Below are 26,379 nucleotides of genomic sequence, written 5' to 3'. Positions count from 1 at the left end.
AGCTCCAATTGAATATTTACATAATATTGTTACGTAACTTAAAAATATTTGTAAAAAGGTACATATTTTTTCCATTTTTTGGCTATAAGTGCCTAATTTTATTGGAAAAAAATGCAAATCAAATATTTTTGAGGTTATACCTTTCGACTAATTCTGCCCGTCTTCCGTTAAGCGATGCGCCTCTTTTCATTAGCTCAGCTTTTAGCTCACTTACACGCCAAGACGAATACATAATGATTTCAATATAATTAATACAGAAATTAGGCAAAACTACTAAATAAAATTGTTGTTGTTGTTTGACAAAATCATTGACAGGTAAAAGCTAAGGTGGCGGCATCTACGAAAAGTTTCGACCGGCCTTCCCCATTGGCAGTTATGTTTGGGAGCCTTTATAATGGTGCGTGAGTGTGCAGGTACTGGCGGCTGTCGGGGCGGCCGACGGTGTGTCTGCTGGTGCGGGAGGAGCACATGCGCGACCCGCACTTCAAGCAGATGCTCGACCTCTACGCCATGCTCAAGAAGGGCTACTGTGACGGCGTCAAGGTGCGCCTGGGAAGGCTGCAGAATCTCATATCGAGCTCCTGTATCGGTGAGTATGAAAATGTCAACGATTGTAATAGGTATACATTGATATATTCCTGTAGATAAGCTATATAACTGTAACGTTATTAAATGACATGTTTAATAGCTGCCTTTCTAACCATTGAAACACGGGCTCACAACAGATCGCAGCGCCGCGACCGCCGTGGTCCCACATGATGAACATAATATATCTAGTTTGATGGTGACTTTGAAAATACATCCCAATTCCCATGTCTTCTCTGTCTCACGTTTGTCGGCCACGCGATCGTCGCATTTTTTTTGGGACGAGACTCATGGCTCATAAAATTTTATGTTTGGCCGACAGAGCACCTGGACTTCATGAGCCAGGGCGACTTCCCGTCGGAGAACTTCGCGCAGTTCAAGCAGCTGGAGCACGAGTACATCGGGTACCAGTCGCTGACGGACGTGCCGCGGGCGCTGGCGGCGCGCGACGAGCCCGCCCCCGACTACCGCGTGCGGGACACGCCCGCCGTGCTCGCCGCGCTGCGTGCCCACCCGCCCGTCCTCGACCAGTGCCAGCTCTGGGGCATACTGCTCGAGCGCGAGGGCCCGCTATATGAGGTGAGATACAAGATGCGGCGCGACGACCCCGCCCCCGACTACCGCGCGCGGGACACGCCTGTCCTCGATCAGTGCCTGCTTTGAGCCATACTCCTCGAGCGAGGCCCGCCTAGAACGCCCGCTCTAGGTATGATCTAAGATCCGCCGCAAATGGCTTATGACATTTTTTAATACAGAGATTTTACACAAAACGTAAGACGGAAGATACAAGTTGTATCTTTTACTCACGCGTCTTGGTTTGATGATATTTTTGACGATGTTTAAGTTAGTAATGTTTGCTGTTTATGTGTTAATATTTTAATATTATATCAACAGCTGTTACATGTACAGCTGTTGATATAATATTATGGTCCTAGCGCATAGCACCACAGTGTTAAACTCGCAGGCCGAGCAAGAACTTCGTATTGATATTTACGGGCATTATCCCTCGGAACGTGCAGGTGAACGGCACATCGGTGCAGTCGGCGCTAAAGTCGCTGTACGCTGCGGCGGGCGCGGCGCGGCACTGGCGCGCGGTGCGCTACTGCTCCTCGCTGCTCAACCACACCGTCGACTCCATCAGCCCCTTCATCACCACAGTGCTCGTCAGCGGGAAACAGGTTGGAAAGAAGCTTTACTAAAGTTAACGAAAAAAATCCATGCACAGTGCACACTAATGAGGGCACTTTTGACAGCTCCCGGACCTTAAGTCCGGGAGCTGTCAAAAGTGCCCTCATTAGTGTGCACTGTGCATGGATTTTTTTATGAAAATAGATAGTTTAGAACTATAGGAACTCGAATTGCTCGGTTTGCGTGGATTTGCAAAGCCGGAAGTAGGTAAAAAAAAATTGAAAAAAAAATGTTTTGCCCTCATGATGTGCCTGGTGGCAAACCAGTGTATTCAATAGACTACCTTTCAGTAAAAAATTACGTAAACCATTTTTTTTAAGCCGGAAGTACCTAAGGGGGGTATTACATTATCATAAATATTGGATCATTTCTATGAGCATATATAGGATCCAATATATATGATCATTTGATCATATCTGCATATTACATTATCATATTTCATTGATCCTATTTTACGTCATATGTGGTTTCAATAGCCAATGGAGAGCGCTAACGCTGACAGGTATTGACGTCAGGGTTACTAGATCTCAGAGAATTTGATTTGTCAAAAGACATCATCATTTTTAATATGGCTTGTTTTTTGTTATTTCAGCAAGATTATCCAAGTATATAATTAGAAAAATAATTACATTACATTATTTGAAACATATTAACGAACAAGAAATTAAAAACTCTTTTTTATATTAAATAACTGGCAACACCTATTTCTATGACCGTATTGGATCCAATCTCTCAGCAAATGTCAAAAATCTATGATCAAGGAAGAAATGAATCATATGTCTGTATTACATTATCCAATATCAATGACTCAATGATCTCGGATCCAATATATATGATAATCTAATATCCCCCTAAGTCAGGCAAGCCTCTTAGGGGGGTTATTACGTTATCATATATATTGAATCATTTCTATGATCATATATAGGATCCAATATATATGATCATTTGATCGTATCTGCTTATTACATTATCATATTTCATTGATCCTATTTTACGTCATATGTGGTTTCAATAGCCAATGGAGAGCGCTAACGCTGACAGGTATTGACGTCAGACGTATTGACGTATTGACGTAAGTATATAATTAGAAAAATAATTACATTTTATTTTAAACATATTAACGAACAAGAAATTAAAAACTCTTTTTTATATTAAATAACTGGCCACACCTATTTCTATGTCAAAAATCTATGATCAAGGAAGAAATGAATCATATGTCTATATTACATTATCCAATATCATTGACTCAATGATCTCGGATCCAATATATATGATAATCTAACATCCCCCTAAGTCAGGCAAGCCTCTTAGGGGGGTTATTACATTATCATATATATTGGATCATTTCTATGATCATATATAGGATCCAATATCATATATATATAATGAAATATGATATATCATATTTCATTGATCCTATTTTACGTCATATGTGGTTTCAATAGCCAATGGAGAGCGCTAACGCTGACAGGTATTGACGTCAGGGTTACTAGATCTCAGAGAATTCGATTTGTCAAAATACATCGTCATTTTTAATATGGCTTGCTTTTTGTTATTTCAGCAAGATTATCGAAGTATATAATTAGAAAAATAATTACATTACATTATTTTTAAAATATTAACGAACAAGAAATTAAAAACTCTTTTTTATATTAAATAACTGGCAACACCTATTTCTATGACCGTATTGGATCCAATCTCTCAGCAAATGTCAAAAATCTATGATCAAGGAAGAAATGAATCATTATGTCTATATTACATTATCCAATATCATTGACTCAATGATCTCGGATCCAATATATATGATAATCTAATATCCCCCTTAGTGTGATGACTGATGCGGGAGGTCATTTTGCCCTCATCACGTAACATGGTTATTTTTTTTTATTTTGTTCTTTGCAATGTCTACTTTAAGATTATGTTGGTTTGCGGGCTCAAAAACGGCCGGAAATGTTCAGCAAACCACCTTAAAGTTGATTTCCATCAGGTGACCCGTACACTATTATATTATGTATTCGTGCGCGAGTCCAACTCGCACTTGGCCGATTTTTAGTCCAAATGACGTAATCAAACTATGTATAATATTATCACACCTCTGAATTTATTGTATTCTTAACAGATCACCGTCGGCGTGATCGGACAGAAGGAGACGGTGTTCGACAAACCGATGACGCCCGGGGAAATACAGTCCGTCATGTATTCGACGATACAACCTTACGACATCATAGGAGCAGTCTTGCAGCAGGTAATAAACACGCATCCACACAATTTGATAGACGGCCTTAATTATTGTTATGTGCTTATTACTTTTGTGCTATACTTTTTTAGGGTTCCGTACCCAAAGGGTAAAAACGAGACCCTATTACTAAGACTTCGATGTCTGTCCGTCTGTCTGTCTGTCTGTCTGTCTGTGTGTTTCCAGGCTGTAACTCAAGAACCGCTATAGCTAGTCTTCTGAAATTTTCACAGATTGTTTATATCTATTGCCGCTATAACAACAAATACTAAAAACAAAATAAATTAAATACATAATATTTAAGGGGAACTCCCATGCAACAAACGTGTTTTTTTGGGCTTTTTTTGCTCGATATCAATAATGGCAACAGGTAGGGACTTGAAATTTTCACAAAATCCTTCTGATATATAAAATTCTCGAGTCACAATGTTAGTTACCGTACTCCTCCGAAACGGCTTTACTAATTTTTACCAAATTTGCATATTTAGTGGGTCTGAGAATCGGCTACCTACTGGCTACTTTTTATATAAGTGCACTGGTTACATAAATAATAGTAAATTATTACAACTCGAGACTGACGGCGACCATTGTTTGTGTGACGGGATAGCGATGGACGTTGCCATGGTGCTAAGTATAGCATTTAGTCACTTCAACAAAATAATATGGGCGAACGAAATACTTTATATGGCAAAACAACGTTTGCCGGAAAAACTAGTGATTATATGTGTACCTACTTTAATAATTAATAATAATATTAAAATAAAATAAAAGTTTAAACACAATACTCCCATACTCCTACACAATTTTTGGCCTATTTCTTCCCCCTTCGTGCGGGAGTCCAACTCGCACTTGGCCGATTTTATTTTATTAATATCGAATCGCGCTCGCTCGGTTCTAAACAAATTTTCGTTTGCCTAATTAGATAGTTAATGTCATAACTTAAAGAAAAAGCCAAAAGGAGTTTCTGTGCATTTGCAGTCGCAGTCATAAATGTTGGTCACACGAGATTATAAGGGCGTCACGAATAATAACAACTACTGTGTCAGGAGATCGTGCTGTACTGCGGGCGGCTGATCGGCACCAACCCGGAGCTGTTCCGCGGCATCCTGAAGATCCGCGTGGGCTGGGTGCTTGAGGCGATGCGCGCGTGTCTGGCGCTGGGCGGCGCCGACCCCGCGCAGCTCGAGGGCCTGTCGCCCTACCGCCTGCGCGAGCTGCTCCAGCGCGTGCTCTCCGTCTCCGACTGGGCCGACGACGAGGGGTGAGCCCTGCACCTCGCTAAATCTAAAGCAGCTATATAGCTGCTCTAGATCTAGCAAATCTATACTAATATTATAATTGGGAAGAGTTTGTTTGTTTGAACGCGCTAATTTCAGAACTACTGGTCCGATTTGAAAAATTATTTCAGTGTTAGATAGGCCATTTATCGAGGAAGGCTATAGGCTATAGGCTATATTTTATCACGCTAATACTAATAGGAGCGAAGAAATAGAAGAAAGCGTGGAAAAAACGGGGGGAAATTATTTGAAAGGGTTTATTTGAACGCGCTAATCTCAGGAACTACTGGTCCGATTTGAAAAATTCTTTCAGTGTTAGATAGCCTATTTATTGAAGAAGGCTATAGGCTATATTTTATTGCGCTAAGACTATTGGGAGCGAAGAAATTGAGGAAAGTGTGGAAAAAACGAGAGAAATTATTCGAAATGGCTTATTTGAACGCGCTAATCTCAGGAAATACTGGTCCGATTTGAACAATTCTTCAGTGTTAGATAGCCCATTTAGCGAGAAAGGCTGTAGGCTATATTTTATTACGCTAAGACTAATAGGAGCGAAGAAATAGAGGAAAATGTGGAAAAAACGGGGGAAATTATTTTAAAGGGCTTATCTCGCGAACTACTGGAGCAATTTTTATGTTATTTGGCACAGATAAGAAGAAGACCACGTGAAGGATCATAGGCAATTTTTTGTGGACTAATTTGTCTGTGAAATATCTAATATACGCGGGCGAAGTTGCGCGAAACGTTATATTTCGATTTTCGCGTAAACGGCTGGACCCATTTTGCTGAAATTTGGTAAGTATAAAGATATTTTGAATCCCGAAAAAGAACATAGGATACATTTTGTCTCGGAAAAATGTACGGTTACTGCACAATATACTTTTATGATTTGCGCGTAAACTATTCAATCTATTTTGATGTAGTTTGGTATGGAGATACTTTAAGTCTCGGGAATGGACAAGGAATACTAATTTTGTCCCGGAAAATGTAAAGTTCACGCACAATAAACTTTTATGATTGTCGCCTAAACTATTCAATCTATTTTGATAAAATTTGGTATGGCAATACTTTCAGTCTCGGGAAAGGACAAGGGATACTTTTTATCCCGGAAAATATACGGTTCCCGCACAATAAATTTTTATGATTCTCGCCTAAACTATTTAATCTATTTTGATTAAATTTGGCATGGAGATTGGAGATACTAATTTGAATCTGGGACAAGGATTTTTTTTTCCCGGAATAATGTGCGGTTCCCACACAATATATTTTTCTGATTTGCGCGTAAACGACTTAATCGATGTACGGCAACAACTATTAACTAAAGTCCACGCGGACTAAGTCGCGGGCAACAGCTAGTCAATCTATATTCGTCGACACCTTCTTAATAACTTAAATAGTTCAGGCAGCATTACTGGTTACTACTACTAGTACTAGCTAAAGAGACACTCAAAATAAGTATACGAAGAAAGAATTAAATCTGCCCAAAGTATTGCTAAATACTCTGAGTTCTGACTGAATTACCAGAACATAATAACAGCACTAAACAGAACAGAAAAAACAATTTCGGGAAGTTACAAAACATCTTAGATAATAATCTATATCAACATCTATATTATCTAATACAGCTATCCCCAACCCGCGGACTTACCAGTATCCCTCGTCATGTTAACCGATTCAGTGCGGATGGTACGGATGATGCTAGGTGGAAAATCATCTTAATTTTCCACGTAGAACAAGCCTATAGGCTTCGCCTCTGAATATTCTGTGAATTGAAAAAAAGTAGGGGCCGTCAACCTTTTTTAAAAGGTGCATTCATTGCGGATTACACGGCAGCCGCGTCTTATGGGTTTTTAACGTGTGGCGTATGACACGTGAGCCGTGTTATTTAGAAAGCGATTGTATCTCCCTCAAATTACACTTTAGAAGGTTCTACTCCAAACAAAACCGTCTTAATTTTCCACGTAAGATAAGCCTATAGGTTTCATTTCTGAATATTCTGTGAATTGAAAAAAGTAGGGGATGTCTTCTTTTTTAGCCCGGCCGTACACCTGCCGGACCCCCACCGGAACGCACGTTCATACGTTTTGTTGTGGACCCGCATGCTATGAGAATTCTGAAGTGTCAAAATATATTTTTGTGATCAGAAATTCGGTTAATGTGCGGCCGGGTCTTTTAGTAGTAAACTTTTAAGAAAATGAAGAAGTAACATTTGGAGCCCATATTATTCTATATTATTTTAGCCTTTCAAGTTCTCGCAATTTTTTTAAGCAACTAGCTGTCCCGGTGAACTTTATGTCACTTTAAAACCTTCCCTGGACTTCTACGAATATTTTAAGACTAAAATGAGCCCAATCCGTTCAGCCATTTTCGAGTTTATGCGCGACTAACACATTTGGAAATCCATTTTTATATATAAGATAATGTAGAAGAATACTTGCGTTGACATCAAAATATTACTAATCCACTAACGATTTTTGTTTTAATCTAAGTTTTTCTTTCGAGAATATTTCTAACTAGCTGTTTCCGCAAACTTCCTTATCCATAGGAATAAAACGTTTCCCTGCGGTTAAAAGTGGTCTTGTACCTATAAGCTTTATTACTGGAACCCAAATATCATGCTTATAAAATTTATCGAAAATCTAATATTATATCGAGAAAACTTAGTTTTATGTAGGGAATTGGCTAGTTCAGTTACTAAAATGGAAACTGTTTGACAATCAAATTAAAAAAATTGGAAAATCCCTCATATGATTTGTACTGACGAAAACGCTTTTGCGGTACTTCCGATTTGGATGTGACGTCATCAGACTCGTAATTAAATAATATCTTTTATTTATCGCGCTCGTTATAAGTAAGTTTATTTGTACATAAATAATAAGAATAAGCCTAGAAAGATTTGTAAAATATATTTTGTTGAATAATTCAAATAAAACATCAGTTTTATATATTATCTCCATTTATTGAAGACGGGAAATTAAATGGCCAAAACTTTTCTCCAAAAGTTTTCAACATTACAAATGATTTCTAATTTCTTATTTAATTACATTTAGCACATTAAAAAAATTTCAATAAAGAAAGTATAAAATACAAAATATATGACATCACACTATGGCGGACAGTGTTTTCGGCGCCATTTGAAAGGCATATTTTTCAATCAAGATTTTTATGGGTTTCTACTGTTTAAAATATTAAAATATTAGTTTTTTTGGTGAAAATGGATGATTAAGAAGCGATTAGTATGAACCGGTACTACAACGCTGCAGAAAAAAGCTGCAGCGACACCATTCACACGTAACCACTGCTTGACGGCATTTTATCGTTGCGACGTGGTGTGGTACGTGTGGGTTGGCCTTGGCCCTAATTAGTGCCACTTCGATTGCAGATTGACGCCGCTACAACGGCGACGCCTGGAAGGATGTCTCTGCAGGGTTCCTAAGAATTTCTACGTCCAGGTGTGGGATATACTCGTAAGGACACCGAAAGGAATTATCGTCGAGGTAAGGGGAAACTTCTTATTCGAGATCTTGTATTGATATTGAGCATTGTTATTTGTCATTTTATAAAGGTTAACAATAGAATGTATTCAATAGCAGCTAACTTGCCAGTGATATTTTCGGACGTCTTAAGCACTGTGTCTGGTTTGCTCCCTTAAGAGCCGAAACACACAACGGCGTTGCAGCATCACGCCGCTGAAATCGGCAGTGGCGCCACTGCCGATTTAAACGGCGTGGCGCCGCAACTTGTGTTCTTAAAAACAAATAAGCGATAAGTTTCTTTCGACGATCCATGGCCTCATACGTCCATTCACAATAAAAAAATTACGTGGAACCCACGTGATTTTTTATTCGCAAAAACCCCCCCCCAAAACGCTGTTTTTCGCGACGCCGCAACGCAAACTGCCGATTTCAGCGGCGCGGCGCCACAACACAGTTATGTGTTTCGGCCCTAAGCTTTTAGCACACCAACGAGGCCGCAAACAGTCGACCGATCTATGATTATCATCTATAACTAGCTGACCCGGCGAAGTTGTTTTGCCATATAAATTATTTCTAGTATCAGTATAAAAAGTAGATAAAAAGTAAAAACCTATTCTCAGGCTTAACGAATGTATGTAGGTACAATACATACAAAATTTCATTAAAATCGGTTAAGCCGTTTTGGAGGAGTTCGCGCATAAACACTGACACGAGAATTTTATTTATATCTTATAATCGACAGTGGTTTCGAACACTATGGGATTTTCAGGGTCACTGCATCGAGGCGCAGCCGACGTTGATGAACATGTCGCGGTCGGAGCTGTCGTTCGCGCTCGTGGTGGAGGCGGCGCTGGTGCGCGTTGCGAGCGCGGAGCGGCGGCAGCTAGTGGTGGAGCTGCTGTGCGTGCTGCACGCTATCCTGCGCCGCAACCCCGAGCTGCTGCTACACCACCCGCTCCACCTCGACCGCCTGCTCGACCTCGCGCACGCCACTTACGCCAAGGTACGCCGCCCTCTTTAACAAGGTGTGGCTTTTCACATCCCCGGCGGATTAGGGGCATGTGCAATGCAATGTGGCACTCCTCAGGTTTAGGGTCTAAAACCCTACTAAAACCCCATAGGCAAATTTGCGGGTACTTAAAGTATAGTTTACATACAGGCAGCCCTGCAATAAGCCTGTCATGTATTTGCCTTGTGTGAACAGTTGTAACAACAGGGGCCCGGCCAATACTGGCTTCTGAAGGACTGGCGCCAGCATTATTGGCTGTGTGTAAAATATACTTTAACCGATTCAGTGCGGTTGACACGGGAGCCGTGTCATACGCATTTTTAACGTGTGGCGTATGACACGGGAGCCGTGTCATTTGAAAAACGATTGTATCTCCCTCAAATTACACTTTAGAAGGTTCTACTCTGAACAAAATCATCTTAATTTTCCACGTAGAACAAGCCTATAGGCTTCGCCTCTGAATATTCTGTGATTTGAAAAAAAGTAGGGGCCGTCAACCTTTTTTAAAAGGTGCATTCATTGCGGATTATACGGCAGCCGCGTCTTATTGGTTTTTAACGTGTGGCGTATGACACGTGAGCCGTGTCATTTTAAAAGCGATTGTATCTTTTTTTTTTTATTGGAATAAGGGGGCAAATGAGCAAACGGGTCACCTGATGGAAAGCAACTTCCGTCGCCCATGGACACTCGCAGCATCAGAAGAGCTTCAGGTGCGTTGCCGGCCTTTTAAGAGGGAATAGGTTAATAGGGGAGAGTAATGAAGGGAATAGGGGAGAGTAGGGAAGGAAATAGGAGAGGGTAGGGAAGGGAAAAGGGTAGGGGATTGGGCCTCCGGTAAACTCACTCACTCGGCGAAACACAGCGCAAGCGCTGTTTCACGCCGGTTTTCTGTGAGCCCGTGGTATTTCTCCGGTCGAGCCGGCCCATTCGTGCCGAAGCATGGCTCTCCCACGTCAAAACAAATCATCTCCCTCAAATTACACTTTAGAAGGTTCTACTCCGAACAAAACCGTCTAAATTTTCTACGTAAAACAAGCTTATAGGCTTCCTCTCTGAATATTCTGTGAATTGAAAAAAGTAGGTGCTGTCTCCTTTTTCGCCCACCATACACTATCCGAAATTTCTGATCACAAAAATTCGGACGCCCGCCGGCTAACTAGCCGCCAGCTATTACCTAATCGCCAGGTCTATGACAGAATAATGTAACTGCAACTTATAGGACTGGTACTGACTTCAAAATTATGAAGATTGAGAACAGAAATACTGAGTACAGAATAAGAATTATTATGTAATACGTTTTAGTTCAGTTTAGAAAATTACTAGCTGTCCCGGTGAACTTCGTGTCACTTTAAAACCTTCCCTGGACTTCTACGAATATTTTAAGACTAAAATCAGCCCAATCCATTCAGCCGTTTCCGAGTTTTAGCGCGACTAACACATTTGAAAATCCATTTTTATATATAAGAAAGACTATTGTTTTTACCTTGGAAGTCGGTTTTAATTTTTTTGTTTAAAAATAATAATTTTACACTTTTTAGTTATTCTTAAGGCGAGGATAAACCCCAATTTGTTATTCCGCGACTTCCGGTTTACCTAGTTCCAATATAATAACGAAGTTTTAAAAAATATGAGGTATAAAGCACAATATTTAAAATACCTTAAACCATAAACATTTTAATAAAACGTAATACTTTGGCTGTAATTAATTTACAAACTCACCTCCGATAAAAATCTATTTCATCGAAATATAAGTATTAACTAGGATAATTATACATTTTGTTTGAATAAATTGTTAGTAAATCTATATTAAAAATTCTTTAACCGAACAATTTTGTTTCATAATGTTTATTTCCAAAGATATTTAAAAAAAACATGAAAAAATAGAGAAAATCCGCTCGTGTGACATCAGTTTTATGCTAAGCTAAAATGAATCTTATTGCGATGCGTATACGCTTGGTCTTTGGTTGTGTGCAAAGTTATAGTTTTGGATTGAGATTAATCCCCGCCTTAAGGTTTTCTACACAGTTTTGGCGTTTTTTATTAACATAATTGTCACCAACACGCCTTGGTAGCCATAACATCAAATTCGAATAATAGTATTGTGCTTTAAAATAACAAAATAATATTAAAATCATTAGACAAACTACAGAATAATGATCAAAAACATCAGTCTCGATCTATAAGACTATGAAAAGTACTAACAACAGGGTCATAATTTGATGATGCATGGTGTAGTGTTGATGATGATGATTAATGTAATCAGCATAGTAGCTTATGATTTTGGTATTTTAAACAACAGCGAAACTCCCAAACACGTATCTATAAGGAATCAGGAGTTCTCTTCAGCACCTTCGGGACCGCGGTATACCAAGGTGCAAAATTTTAATTTTTGGTAGCATAATATGATCAAAACACATCCCATAAAACCAAAATAACCATATGTTCCCATTTGATTTTCAAGAAGTCCCCTGGATTCCTCATGGTTCCCATCATCAGATTACCATTTTGTGAACATGGTACCAACTCGGAACCGGATCAATCGGAACAAATACCCCATACAACAAAAAAAAATTTGAAAATCGGTTCACAAACGGCGGAGTAATCGTTGAACATACCTCCTCTTTTTTGGAAGTCGGTTAAAAAAACTTAAGAACGAACTTTTTGAAATTTATATTTATCTACGAACGTATTATTTACTTTGGAAACCCAGATCTATTTAATATAGGTAGGTACTCATTTTCTAACTTTTAAACCTACAAAAGGTTTGCAACATCTGAATAAAAAAATCGCTTACCTGCCATTTTCAGGTTTCTCTCTCTCTCACTCAAAACAACGTAGCCTTTCGTCAACAACAATGGTTTGGGCTCAACTAAATAAATTAAGTTAATACTAGCGTAAAAACCAAAAAAAACCATAAAGCTTTTTGAACGTGGCGGATGACATGGTAGCCGCGTCATCTACTTTTATGGCGTATGACACGGCTCACGTGTCACGGGAAAATTGTATGCCGCCACGACTGAAAGTCTTCAAAAAAGTGCGCCGCATTGAATCGGTTAAGGTATACCACCCCAGTGGCTCAAATGTAACCCCACACTTGTACGGTCGTAACATCTTTTGTCTATCGAGTGACTTTACCAACGTAATTAGGATATCAGCATTTTGCAAAGGAAATAATTGCAACGATGGACTTATTATTTTTATTAGAAACATCTGACAATGTTTTCTTTTTTATAGGATAGCGGAATCACTGACACCGATTCTCCACTAGGCGCGGCTGCGCCGCCCGTGTCCATCGGGTACCTAGCGCGAGCGGTAGTCAACAGCGTGCTACAAGCTACCACAACGCCGCAGCTGGCGCCGTCTGCTCACGAATCCTGTCTTGTAACATAGATGGCCGCCGTCTACACGGCTTAATGTGCCTTAGTTGTTTTAGATAAAATCTTGTTTACAGAAAACATAATAGACTTAGAATTTATTGTGATATAATCCATTTAGATTTTAGAAGATAATGTAAAGATGTTATATTACCTATATATCTATTTTTTAATATTAGTTTTACTGTGAAATGGAGTTATATTTAGAAATTTTATATTATGGTTGTGAGTTGTGACTCACAAAATCCAAAACCAACTTTGAATAGTGTGAATATTTCATACTTTTTAAACACAATTGTCTTATTGAAAATAGGTTGGTATTACAAATACTTATACGAATATAAAAATTGTAAAAGAGGGAAATAAACTATAAAGTATATTTTGAAAAACACTTATCCTTTTTATAATTTATTTGTAAAACCTGCATAAACCTTACATTTAACACAAATCACAATACACTTTCATCATCTGGAGCACACACTTTTCTCATTACTTTGGAATAAATTAAATTGGAATATAGGTATTCAAAGTCCATTGTATACTTTATTATTTGGTGACTGTGCAAGAATTTTGCGCAGGGCTGAAACAAAAAGTGAAATGTTAAGAACCTTTATTTTTAATCTATACTAATATGTATATATATATATATATATATATATATATATATATATATATATATATATATATATATATATATATATATATTATATATATATATTATAAATGCGAAAGTATCTGTCTGTCTGTGTCGCTTTTACGCCAAAACTACTGAACCGATCGTAATGAGATTTTCTACACAGATAAAGCCTGAGAAAGGACATAGGCTACTTTTTAACTGGAAAAAGGGGTAGTACGGGGGTGTTTATGCGTAAATTTGTTCAAATTAAGTTAGTTCCAAAAATTCATAACAGATGGCGCTAAGAGTCGCTTAGATCGCGCTAGCGCTTACTTAATGTGTTTCTATAAGAGGTGGTACCATCTTGAGTTAGATTTTTCCATTCTTTCTATTGTTACACATGTTTTTAAATAACTCACTACTCAGTACTTTATCTATGCAGTGACGTAACCTTAAACCTATCAATGTAACAATTTAGGAATATTTTATGGGTAAAGTGTAATGGGGGGCTAAATAAGCTTTAAAATTTGGCATAAATAAGGTTTAATTTAAAATAATGAAATATATGCGCACACTGCACAGCTGTTTTGGGTAGTTTGATTTAAGGGGTAACTACCAGGGTTTTAAAAAGCTTTTAAATTTGTCACCAATTTTGTTGACACCGTGCGCTATAAACTGAAGTCCATGCAGACGAAGTTGCGGGCAACAGCTAGTATTAACATAAATGCAGCATTCATAGAAATTTTAACAAAGTTTATTGTAAAATTAAAAATTAAGTACTTTACCTTCTTTATCTTCATCACTAAAGTCTTTTTTAGGAAATTCAATATCAAAAGTAATATAAAGGTTTCCATGTAGATTGTTATTTTCGAAATTGGGCATGCCTTCACCCTTCTTCCTTACACGTGCGCCAGCCCATGTCACTTTATCGCGAGAAACTGTCACTTTGTGTCCATCCAAATGCACCATTTCAAGGCTGAAGCCAGTTAATGCATCCTGAAATAGAAACAAACAAGATTGTACGATGTGTTATATTTGAATTTTAAATAAAGAGTATCTAATTTTATTAAACTTTAATCTGATAAAAAATCAGAGATTTGTATCATCAAATTACCTGTAATGATATGGTAACATTTGTGTAAAGGTCATCTCCACGACGAGTGAAGTGTGGATGCCGCTCAGTCTTAAACACAATGACTAGGTCACCAGGCTCACCATCCATGTGGGGTTCACCCTCGCCTCTTAACCTTGACTTATGATTGTCAGGAGCACCAACTTCAACCTAAGAACATATTTTTGTAATAAAAAAAATATAAAGAAGCAAAGCAAAGCCGTTTTGTCACTTAAGGCAATTTAATCCTGAGTTTTCTTATTATATTACACAAAAATCATTAATTACCTCAATTTCTAGTAACCTCTCCTCATTGACTAATTTGACATTTGGACATTCATCACAAACAGTTTGCTGCATCATTTGGAACCGACCCGGACCCAAGTTCCTTGTAACCATCTCTTGACGACAGTTGCATTTCCGGGTTCCAGATGCTGGTTTTATGACTGGCTTATTTCTTGTTATCTGTAAGAAATATATTTTTATCAAATGAACTACCACACGACTGCCCGTTAAACCTAAAACTGTAACTTACTTCTATAAAGTTTCCATTATAGAGCTCTTCCAGTGAGACAGTCAGTTCCATGACCACATCCGCCCCCCGCGGCGTTTCGTGTTGTTGTTGCTCTCCGCCGAAGTGGAAACCAAAATCTCCAAAAAAGCTTGCAAAAGGGTCATTGTTATTCATCATACCATCTTTTTTCAAACAATCTTCGCCGCATCTGTCGTATAACTCTCTTTTGTCAGGGTCTGAGAGAGCTTCGTACGCCGCTCCAAGATCTTGGAACTTTTGGGATGCGTCTGGATCATCTTGGTTTTTATCAGGATGCAGGGCTTTTGCTAATTTTCTGTAAGCTTTTTTGATTTCATTTGTACTAGCTGACCGCGACACCCCAAGTATTTGGTAAAAATCTCGGCCGGCAAGAGTAATTAATATACACGATAAAAAATATATAAGAAATATGTAAGCAGTATTAGTAATCATTTTTATTTTTCCTAATTTAATTCAAAAGAAAATCCATTTAAATTTGGGCCGAACTATATTACGCGCACCGTACACATTTTTATAGTTTTGACAGTTTTCTGCAGATTGTCATGTCTATTTTGACATTATTTTACCGAAAAGCAATTTGTCCTTCTGTGATTGGATACTGCTATACCACAGAGTACAAATGTATAAACAGTCTGTGGCTAAATCACCTTTTTCTTATTTTTAAATAGAGGAAGAAGAAGCGTTGTGTTGTAAATTATTCATGTTTCACCAAATATATACTAGTAATCTGTGTGTTTCACTTTTGATTTTGTCAAATCATTGTGGATTGTGGATTTGTGATCTTTCAAGCTCATTTCCTACTCCAAATTTAGTTTAACACATATTAATTACTCGTATATCTTACCATTAACTATGGCATCAGTTTTGGTTCCTGAAGTACCGCTACCGGGGTTCTCATTTGAAAATTGTAGCAGGTACGTAAGACCTGTTGTAAGACATACAATTTTTATTTATTAAACACCAAATAAGTGTCTAATAACGCTTTATATTTTTATAGGAATGCGTTTCTCGCTCAAAAGGGTTTTCCCGCTCCAAAAGCGACTAAGACTGGTACCACAATTGTGGGTATAATATACGCGGATGGCGTTATACTTGGCGCTGATACCAGAGCAACTGAAAATACTGTTGTATCAGACAAAAACTGTCAAAAGATTCATTATTTAGCTTCGAACATGTACTGCTGTGGTGCTGGTACTGCCGCTGATACAGAAATGACCACACAATCAGTAGCCTCGCAGCTAGAGTTGCAACGCCTTCATACTGGTCGCACTGTACCTGTCGAAACTGCGGCCACGCTTTTGAAGCGCATGTTGTTCCGTTACCAGGGCCACATAGGAGCTGCCCTTGTTCTTGGAGGTGTCGATCGCACTGGACCTCATATTTACTGCATCTATCCTCATGGTTCTGTAGATAAGCTACCTTATGCTACAATGGGTAAGAAAATTAGTTTCGAACAGTTTTCTTTAAATGTGAGTTAAGATTGTAATGATTACATATTGTAATCTATATTTTTAGGATCAGGATCTTTAGCAGCCATGGCTGTTTTTGAAGCTAATTGGAAACCCGATATGTCTGAGGAAGAAGGGAAAAAATTAGTAAGGGATGCTATTGCTGCTGGTATCTTCAATGACTTGGGATCAGGATCCAATGTAGATCTGTGTGTTATACGTAATACTGGACCAGCTCAATATCTCAGAACATATGAAGAAGCAAATGTCAAGGTATGTGTATTCGTAATCTATACAAGATCTAAAACCTGTCCCAAATAGGTCTTTAATTATCCTTCAATCGCAGATTCTTGGCAATCAATTGTTGTTGCGGTCACCGGTGTCTTAAAAACTTAAGTATTTACTATTTAGTGTTCCACTACTTGTAAAACTAAACTTGTCTGCACTGAGTCCTACTCAGTGCATTTATTTAAAGTACTTAACTAGATGACAGCTGCAATTCCATTGCGCAAAATGAAATTTATCGCGAGGAACCATACATTTTTCTGGGATGGAAAGTATCCTATGTAATTTCTCAGGACTCAAAGTATCTCAATACCAAATTTCAGCAGTCAGAAAAAAAGGAAGTCAAATTAGTCCAGCAGTTTGGGCATGAAGAGGAAACACACTGACATACACACTTTCTCATTTATAATATTCATAGCTCAAAAACCTCTGAAACTGATTTTGCTAACTATTAAATGCAAAAAACAATAGAATCAAACATCAGTCTTAAGTACCCAACAAAGTGGCTCTCAGACATAAGACAACTAATTTTATTAAAATGTACTGTAATGTAACACAATTATGGCCTGTTTCACCACTTCCTGATAAGTGCCGAATAGGCTATCCACCACCACTAAATATACTATAAATATATAGTATATTTAATATTATGTAGAAGATAACATATTAATTATAATTTCCAGGGCAAAAAACAAGGATCATATAGATATCCAATTGGAACAACAGCAGTTTTGAAGCAAAAAGTTATTCCTCTCAAAATTGAATCAGTTTCTGTTTATCCGGTACAAGCAATGGAGGTTGAGGAGTCAAGCAGCAAACGTTAATATTTTTATTTTACATATTATAAACATTTTAAAACATGTATTAAAAATAAACGCCTTTTTAAATAATTATTCTTATTGTTTTTATGCTACTAATAACTTTGTAAGCACACTGAACTAATTTTTTAAGAAGTTGGTAAGGCAGTGTAGTACCACAGTACAAACACAAACTACACAGTTATATCTGCAACTTCCAACACTGGTATAAATATCATATGATGTACTTATATAAAACACCTTTACTATGTTTTCGAGCCCCAATTTCCTGGCCATGATAAAACGGAAAGGGCTAATGGCAATAACAGGAGTTATATCAGCTATTGTTACATAATATTTCAATTATTAAAAGAAAGTAGACTAGGGAATCAAGTAAAGGCCCGCGTGAAGTTAACCATTTGCAAAATAATCGTCGTGAAAGTCTTAAAAAATTAAAAAATTTCGAAAAGTTTGTACACAAACGTCTTGTCGGCTTCCTGGAACTTAACAATCTATCAAATAGGCAGTTTGGCTTCCGTTCAAACAGATCTGCAGAAGATGCTGTAAAGCTGCTGACAAATCTTGTCTCAAATTACCTGGACATTAAAAGAGCGTGCATCGGTGCGTTCATAGATTTGGCTAAAGCCTTTGATACCATCTCAATACCGATTTTACTGAAAAAGCTGGAACTGTTAGGTGTAAAAGGTAACCTTGACGTGGTTCCGAAGCTATCTTACTAATCGCACTCAATGTGTTAGAATCATTCAACAGGTAAGCAACCCCCAAAAAATTTACTTTGGAGTCCCACAAGGCAGCATTCTGGGCCCTACGATTTTTATATTATATATAAATGACATTATTGATTTAAATTAGAGATGTGCCGACTAGTCGGTAAAGCCGACTATCCGGGCAATTTTGTAGTCGGCAAAAAGCGCCGACTAATCGGCTTTTTACTTTTTTGCTATTATTGAAATTATATTAAAGAAAAACCTTGATTATTATTTATAATGCGTACAGATCACACTAAATCAGTTTTACACATTTTAAGATTAAATGAAGTGTTCCTGAAATTACTAGTAAAAAAATATTTTTGTAAATATATACTTAATTTGTTGTTAAAATTATTTTAACAACAAATTAAGTATGTGTATTAATAAATAGAGATTTCATGCACATGAAATATTTAATGAAAACCATCAACTGTATCATAGCTAAACAAAATAAATTAACGTACCGTACGCGAAGAAAAAATACTTAATACGATTCGACACGTTTGCAGGCGGCGTGTGTTACACGAAATAGCAGTAAAAAAGCGTTACGGAAACATCTGAAACCATGATCTGCATGGCCGACTAGTCGGCCGATTAGTCGGCTTCTTTGCAGGCGACTAATCGGCTAGTCGGCTAGTCGGCCAAAGTCATGATCGGCACATCTCTAATTTAAATTTAACTAACACTGACGTCATAATTATGTTACAGTTCTGTGGAGTGTAGATGGAGGAGAACTATTTTATATGGGGGATATTTGAAAAAGTGTCCAGCTGTACGCAGTAAATAACAGTTGAAAAATCCTCCAAGAGTGGCTCTAGCTACAGCAAAGGGTATTGAAGTTAGCCTTTAACGTTGTTCGTGACGGCCGAAAAGGAAGATCTTCCGACCGAGCGAGACCGCCACATCACACGTCGTTGTAGCCTATGGCTGCCTCGTTCAAGCCAGACGCGGGTTCGACCGGCGCGGACCTCCAACGCGGCTTATGGTCGAGGCGACCCGGTTATGCTTGATGTCTGCTGACGTGGTGCGGAGGGGCGGGGAGTGTTGATGATGATTAATGTCCAGAAGGATGCGTGTTCTTGTCGGTGGTCACCAATTTAACGTTGTTCGTGGCGGCCGAAAAGGAAGATCTTCCGACCGAGCGAGGTGTTATGCTCGGTCAGGCCGAAGCCCACTGACGTCATTTCAGACGTTGTATATATCTTGCCGTTCTCCGAAACTTCGATAGCACGATGCAGGAATGTTAGGCGAATTGTGGGTACCGCCACAAGCCGAATAGCCGAGTCACAGAATTACTGAGTTAATGCCAATATATTTTGAAAAATATAACCTAAAATAGCTGAAATAAAAGCTGCTAAATGATTTAAAATTCACCCTGTTGCTACTGTAGCGCAACCCTAATTTAACGCATTTCAGCGGACACTTTTTAAATACAGGGATAGTTCTCCTCCATCTACAGTTCGACAAAGCTTTATATGAATATGTCAATGATGTCAATGGGCGCTGCTGGTAAAGAAGAACTGTCAAAAATGACGATTTTGTATGATAGAAGCGTTAGTTCCTTTTCTCGCCACGTTCATGTTCACGACAACCTTGTCGAAGTGTACGCTGATGACACAGTTTTAATTTTTAATGGTACAATCTGGACTGAAGCAGTACATACGGCTGAAAGGTCACTGAGGGAAACTGCTAAATGGCTACGGAATAATCTTCCTATTAGTATCCCAAAAACAAAATTACTATTCTTTCACAAGACAAAAGCCACAGCACCGCCAGTTGACCTTGACATAACCTTACACACATGTTTTTCAAACAACGTTAATTGTAATTGTAGCCTGCTAAGTAAAACATCTAACTAGAGATGTGCCGACTAGTCGGTAAAGCCGACTATCCGGCCACTTTTGTAGTCGGCGACTAGTCGGCGAATAGTCGGCAAAAAGCGCCGACTAATCGGCTTTTTATTTTTTGCTGTTATTGAAGTAATATTAGTGAAAAACCTTGATTATTATTTATAATGTGTTCAGATCACACTCAATAAGTAAGTGTTACACATTTTAAAATAAATGAAGTGTTTCAGAAATTACTTGCTAGTAAAGATATTATTTTTGTAAATATAATTTTAACAACAAATTAAGTACTTATATATTATTAAATGGAGATTTCATGTACATGAAATATTTAATGAAAATCATCAATTACTGTAACATAGCTTAACAAAATAAAGTAACGTACGCGAAGTAAACATACTTAACACGATTCGACAGTCGACACGTATGCAGGCGGCGTGTGCGACGCGAAACAGCAGTAAAAAAGCGTTACGGAAACTTCCGAAACCATGATCGGCTTGGCCGACTAGTCGGCCGATTAGTCGGCTTCTATGCAGTCGACTAATCGACTAGTCGGCTAGTCGGCCAAAGTCATGATCGGCACATCTCTACATCTAACGTAAAGTATCTTGGAGTTATAATTGATGATAAATTAGTAGAGATGTGCCGATCATGACTTTGGCCGACTAGCCGATTAGTCGGCTAGTCGGTCACTTGTCAAGACGTCAGTGACATTTGGACAATAACTACTTTTTTCCCTAATTATTTCAGTAAAACTTGTAACTTATCTACTTCATAACCTAGATGATGATCTGGCTACATAATATACAGGGTGTAAGAAAAACAAGTGATAATACTTTAGGGTGTGTACGTGTTCCCTGTAGAGATTTCACTGTGAAAGTAGCAGCGCTGAAAGACCAAAATTTTTTTTCACTTTTGTATGGGCAAGGGCCCGAGCGTCACGAGTTTCCCCATACAAAAGTGAAAAAAATTTTTGGTCTTTCAGCGCTGCTACTTTCACAGTGAACTCTCTACAGGGAATACGAACACACCCTACATTATTATCACTTGTTTTTGTTACACCCTGTATAATCCATAGTTTTTCTATTTCAAATATTTTTTCCGGCCCTAAACCCTCCATTTAAGCAAAAAAACGGGAAGTTTTTTCATGTTACTTACCTTATTCTTCCACTCACGTCTTGAATTATGTAATCACATAAAACGGCGGTATTTGTGAACATCAAAGCAGTGAGACTTCTGTACTTGTACTATTATCTATTCTGTGCCCGTATGAAGAAAAGGTTGAGTACCATTGAATTAGAGGATAAACAGCGTTTAGTGTAAATTCTTTATTGAAAATGATATAAAAATATTTTTTGCTTTTAACAATAAATTGTATTAAATTTAGTAAATTATAATAGATTATAATAATTATTACTATGAGTATAAATTTTACACTTTTACAAAAATATACAGAATGATTATTCTAGACTCGTCTTACGCTAAGTACTCACTCTAGGTATCTAATGGCTAGTTAAAACTTACGTGTGTGAGTATGATTTGCGAAAGAGCATTGCAATTGACAACATTTCAAAATTTTAACATGGCTTTTTTATTATTTTATATGAAAGTAGACTTAAAATAAGGCGACACGTGTTTCTTGCTTTTTCAAAATTATGTTTTTATGATACCTAAAAAATAGATTTTAATCCTTCGTATTCTAAAGAGACGTAAGCGCCAAGTGACGTCATACTTACGTCTGAACGGTTAATTCCATTACACTTTAACAAAAGAAAAAATCTGTCAATGTAAGTTTGTTACGTTTATTATGACGTCTGTCAATGTCATCGTCAACCTGGAGGATAGGTAACCAATGAGGTAATGTTATTATTTAGAAATGTCAGTGTTGACAGGTGGTTGACAGTGACGTTTTTGTTTTTATGCTTTATGTTGTCTTTTTAAAACTATTTTACACCAGGCAAACAAACTGTATGATATTATGCCGTAAGTATGACGTCACAGCGTATTTTTCAGTTTTTATTTATTTTCTCAGTAAATAAGCAATATAAAAATTTTTTGAATATTTTTTTGATATCAGGAGAAGAAACTAAAGAAACGGTATTTTTTATTTTAAGGCTTAAAAATTTTGAAATGTTGTCAATTGGGACTAGTTATTATTAGACTATATTTATGTAGGTATACTGCAATCTGCATTGTCGTTTTAAATTTGATGCATTTTAAGGCTGCGTTTCCACCAGAGATGTGTTGCGAGGAATGTGTTTTTAAAATCCAATAGAATCGCTGCGCTGAGCGAGGTCACGGCAATGAATCGATTCTATTGGTTCTCAAAAACACATTCCTCTGGTGGAAATGCAGCTTACTATTATCAGCTAGTTACATAAAACCAGAGGCGGATAAGTTTGAGTTTTATTTTTTTTAATAAACAAGAAGACCCTTCTTTCGTCTTCTTGTTTATTAAAAAAATCTCAAATATGGCTCAAGTTATAACACTATATATTATATAGTGTTATAACTTGAGCCATAAAACACACAAGTCAACTGTCAGTGGACAATTACATTTTGCGACAGAGGTACTGAAGCTACAAAAATAAATAAGTAGTTCACTACGTTTTAACCACCTCTATAACTAAATTGGCCATTATAGTATAAGCCAAAAATAAGATGAAGTAAGTATTTAAAATAAAATTTCTGATGCCTATAATGTCTTAGAATTAAAAATAAATAATTATTATTTTACATACTTACCTAAGTTGTATTGGACGGAATATAATTATTTTAATACTATTTCGGCCGCACTCAGAGACATTTATTTTAATGATGATTAAACTTCAATTTAATGAAGAGATTGACAGGTAATATATAGGGCGTCAAAATCTTCATTAATACATAAATAATATTCGTCTCTGAGTGCCGCAGTTACATTTGTAAATAAAATTATTTGATATTATAATAAAAATTGGTTTACAAATTAACTGTAGGTATTTAAACTACATACCTACTTAACAAAATATAAATATTAAAATGAGAGGGAACGCGGGTGCAGTAGAATTTAAATGAATAAACTATTGCCATCACGCTTCACCCTGCGCCGGCACGTGTATTGTGATAGAGACAGGGCCCGTACCACGAAACGGTTTTGAGACTCAAACAATCGTACGAGAAGTCGTATTTCTAACAAACGTGAAATGACGTTGTTAGAGCAGGACGCGGCATTCTCGTCCGATTGTTTGAGTATCAAAACCGTTTCGTAGTAGACCTACAGATACAGTTAATCGAGGTAACATAGTCCTCTGATTCCTCCTTCTAAATAGAGCCTATCTAATTATTTTTTAACCAGAATATATTTGTATTCTGATAATGAAATAAGTAGATATGTAAGTATATAATATTTTGATAAATCAGTCAAAAATATAAGAATAATGGAATGAGCGACTATCGTTTGTTGAATAGTTTTACAGAATTAAAAATCTAAATACATTTTCGACACAAAAAATCGCATACGTATATACCAGGCTATAATAATAATTCACTAGCTCCTGAATTCAATATAAATATTGAATTGAGCGAGAATTATAATATAGCTCATAATATTATAATTCTCGCAGTCTTTAAAAGATTTTATTTAAATTATTCTAATTGTGATGTTTATTTTTAAAGCTTCTGTATTTAGGTGTTCGAGCCTTCGCTTGATCCACCTGTGAGATAACCCCTTATAGTATTGGATCCGACCGTAAAATCCTGCAGGAATCGTTTTTTTCCGATCAAATTTATTTTAAAATAATCTTTAGAACGTATAGAATGGATTAATGTTGGGTTGCCTTGTCAAAAGTGGCCGCAAGTACCTCTAATTAAGTTTAATGTTCATGAGATAAATGTATAATTTGTTTGAATATTTTTTTAGTAAATTTTACATCATTTGAAAGAAAATGACGAGACAAAATAAGGTGTAAATGGTTGCCAGCTCTAAGTCGGCCGTAACCTAGGGTTGCCAGCCCGTAAATGGACATAGTTCATCATCAAAATTGAAGCATCGATTTTTTAAATGATTTTGATACAAAATTAAAGTTTTATGCATTTTGTGCATGAATATCCATGGTTGCCAGTTGCACGATAGCCGCAAACTGGGGTTGCCATCACTTTTGTTTAAGACAAATGTTCAGGCCTACAATTATTATGCCTGGGAGAATTTGAGAAAGTCGAGAATCGGCAAGATTGCAATTTTTATTTAACAGGCGTTTTGATTTTTATGCGTAGTGTCCTGTCATTCCTTCTTAGTTCTTATTTTTCCATTGAATACACGCAAGTTTTTTATTTTACTCAATTAGAGGTACTTGCGGCTACTTTTAACAAGGCAACCCAACATTAATCCATTCTATACGTTCTAAAGATTATTTTAAAATATATTTGATCGAAAAAAAACGATTCATGCAGGATTTTATGGTCGGATCTTAGGATATTAGACTTTTACGTATTTGCAGTGTACTCCTTCCCGTAATGCCTATTGTTTCGCTCGCCTTCCACAGCAAGCGCTAGTGAAACGTCGCGCTGATTTCGCCGGTTAGCCATTTTGTCAGTACGTCTTGGAATTTTATCGTGAGCAGTGTACTACATATAAAAATATATTTTTAATGTAATTAAATTGATATGAATGCCCGCTCCCAGAACGGCATTTAAAGTTTTTATTTATTCTGATTTAGCGACTAGAACAATCTAGCCTATCATATTTATTGTGATGTTTGATCGACCTTGGTCATCATTAATATAAGATCACATGGTCTTGGTTGCGAATGCCCGCTCTTTCGACGGCAGACTCGTGACATTTTTAAATGGAAACTGCCACTATGGCCAGCCTCCCGCTAATAGTCGTCTTACGGCTGTACGGCCAACCGACGTCTTCATCATGCCGACATATATTATATTCGGCAGGCTATGCAGCCGTCCTAATAAGGCTGCCCAGCCGTCCCAGGAAGGCTGCGCAGCCGTCTTTAATATAATTTAAATTAGCTTTGCTAAATTGGTTCTGATCTTTCAGATCATTAAAATGGAGCGCATAACAATGGGAGACCTCGTGGAGTGGGACCGCCTACCAGAACATGAGAATTTTTTCAAAAATATCATCAAGCTTGTTGACCAAACATACCCAAACGACTGTAGAACATGGGTAATCAACAAATTATCCTATGAAGATCTTTTTGGGCAAAAAATATCTTTAGATGATGAATGCAGGTTGAGATTTGCCCTGCCCACTTTAGGCTTGATTCTAGCGTTTAACGATGGGCGTCTAGAATATATAAGCGAGAAACGTTATAAAAAGATTAAAAGAATACTTATAACGTGGCCTCTAGCATGGGCATTAATATACTCTCCGTTTGCTACAATGAAGAAAATTCACCCCGTGGATGCTTACAAGTTCGGAGACGTTATAGCTAGTCTAAAACCAAAGTTTTTATCTCGCGCTCAGGTTGTCGAGTTTGTCAAAAAAGAACGTAATAAAAGGTCGCCTTCAGCTTCGTCTCGTTCATCAACAGGAAGAAAGCGATCGCATAGTCCAACTCAACACATAGACTGTACTAAAAGTAGTAGGAGAGAAGATGAAACTTTAACAAATTATATAAGTCAGCAGAACAGCCTTCTTCAAAATTTAGTCGCACAGCAAAACATAATGCTTGAGAAACTGAATAGCCAAAATCCAGTTCGGTCAGTTTTAGAACCACAGATCGTTGGTTCTGAATTCAAATCTGAAAGAAATCAGGATGATCTTAAAAAAAGAGAATCAACCTCCTAGTCCAGAATCGAAGCAATGAATG

The 26,379-nt window shown here is 37.4% G+C and overlaps 3 protein-coding genes across 8 annotated transcripts in view; 2 read left to right on the top strand and 1 right to left on the bottom strand.

Annotated features, from left to right (window-relative positions):
* LOC121727578 (probable phosphorylase b kinase regulatory subunit beta) overlaps positions 1–22,065 on the top strand; it is a 56,572-nt gene extending 34,507 nt beyond the window's left edge. For 2 of the 6 annotated variants that reach the window (XM_042115527.1, XM_042115511.1), the window contains 8 exons: positions 414–589; positions 908–1,164; positions 1,605–1,763; positions 3,893–4,018; positions 5,056–5,270; positions 8,669–8,783; positions 9,532–9,765; positions 13,006–13,348. In XM_042115527.1, coding sequence (XP_041971461.1) covers positions 414–589; positions 908–1,164; positions 1,605–1,763; positions 3,893–4,018; positions 5,056–5,270; positions 8,669–8,783; positions 9,532–9,765; positions 13,006–13,161 — 1,438 coding nt within the window. In that variant the 3' untranslated portion in view covers positions 13,162–13,348. Of the gene's footprint in view, positions 1–413; positions 590–907; positions 1,165–1,604; positions 1,764–3,892; positions 4,019–5,055; positions 5,271–8,668; positions 8,784–9,531; positions 9,766–13,005; positions 13,351–21,560; positions 21,566–22,052 lie in introns of those variants that run through there. The other 4 variants (XM_042115495.1, XM_042115503.1, XM_042115488.1 and 1 more) reach the window with 4 other exon arrangements.
* LOC121727651 (dnaJ homolog shv) lies at positions 13,541–15,948 on the bottom strand. Its single transcript, XM_042115603.1, has 5 exons — positions 15,408–15,948; positions 15,161–15,337; positions 14,876–15,043; positions 14,547–14,757; positions 13,541–13,725 (listed from the first exon to the last, which is right to left on the bottom strand). Exons 1-5 carry the CDS (start codon positions 15,855–15,857, stop codon positions 13,670–13,672), a joined length of 1,062 nt encoding a protein of 353 aa, XP_041971537.1. The 5' UTR covers positions 15,858–15,948; the 3' UTR covers positions 13,541–13,669.
* Positions 16,164–18,049, top strand: LOC121727653 (proteasome subunit beta type-7). The gene is made up of 4 exons (XM_042115616.1): positions 16,164–16,339; positions 16,423–16,859; positions 16,941–17,146; positions 17,842–18,049. Exons 1-4 carry the CDS (start codon positions 16,278–16,280, stop codon positions 17,980–17,982), a joined length of 846 nt encoding a protein of 281 aa, XP_041971550.1. The 5' UTR covers positions 16,164–16,277; the 3' UTR covers positions 17,983–18,049.
* Positions 22,066–26,379: the final 4,314 nt, after the last annotated feature.

The sequence above is a fragment of the Aricia agestis genome, chromosome 1 (genome assembly GCF_905147365.1).
Source record: "Aricia agestis chromosome 1, ilAriAges1.1, whole genome shotgun sequence".
Taxonomy (NCBI): domain Eukaryota; kingdom Metazoa; phylum Arthropoda; class Insecta; order Lepidoptera; family Lycaenidae; genus Aricia; species Aricia agestis.
The sequence above is the reverse complement of the archived record's forward strand: the minus strand, read 5'-3'. Positions and strand labels throughout refer to the sequence as shown.

What these genes read in the sequence shown, in the direction of transcription:
- LOC121727651 (XM_042115603.1), bottom strand. Translation starts at nt 15,857, where the DNA reads ATGATTACTAATACTGCTTACATATTTCTTATATATTTTTTATCGTGT. An exon ending in ATAATGGAAACTTTATAGAA is followed by an intron (nt 15,338 to 15,407) that starts GTAAGTTACAGT and finishes TATTTCTTACAG; the next exon opens with ATAACAAGAAATAAGCCAGT. An exon ending in ATGTTACCATATCATTACAG is followed by an intron (nt 14,758 to 14,875) that starts GTAATTTGATGA and finishes TTTCTATTTCAG; the next exon opens with GATGCATTAACTGGCTTCAG.
- LOC121727653 (XM_042115616.1), top strand. Translation starts at nt 16,278, where the DNA reads ATGGCATCAGTTTTGGTTCCTGAAGTACCGCTACCGGGGTTCTCATTT. An exon ending in GCTACCTTATGCTACAATGG is followed by an intron (nt 16,860 to 16,940) that starts GTAAGAAAATTA and finishes CTATATTTTTAG; the next exon opens with GATCAGGATCTTTAGCAGCC. An exon ending in ATGAAGAAGCAAATGTCAAG is followed by an intron (nt 17,147 to 17,841) that starts GTATGTGTATTC and finishes TATAATTTCCAG; the next exon opens with GGCAAAAAACAAGGATCATA.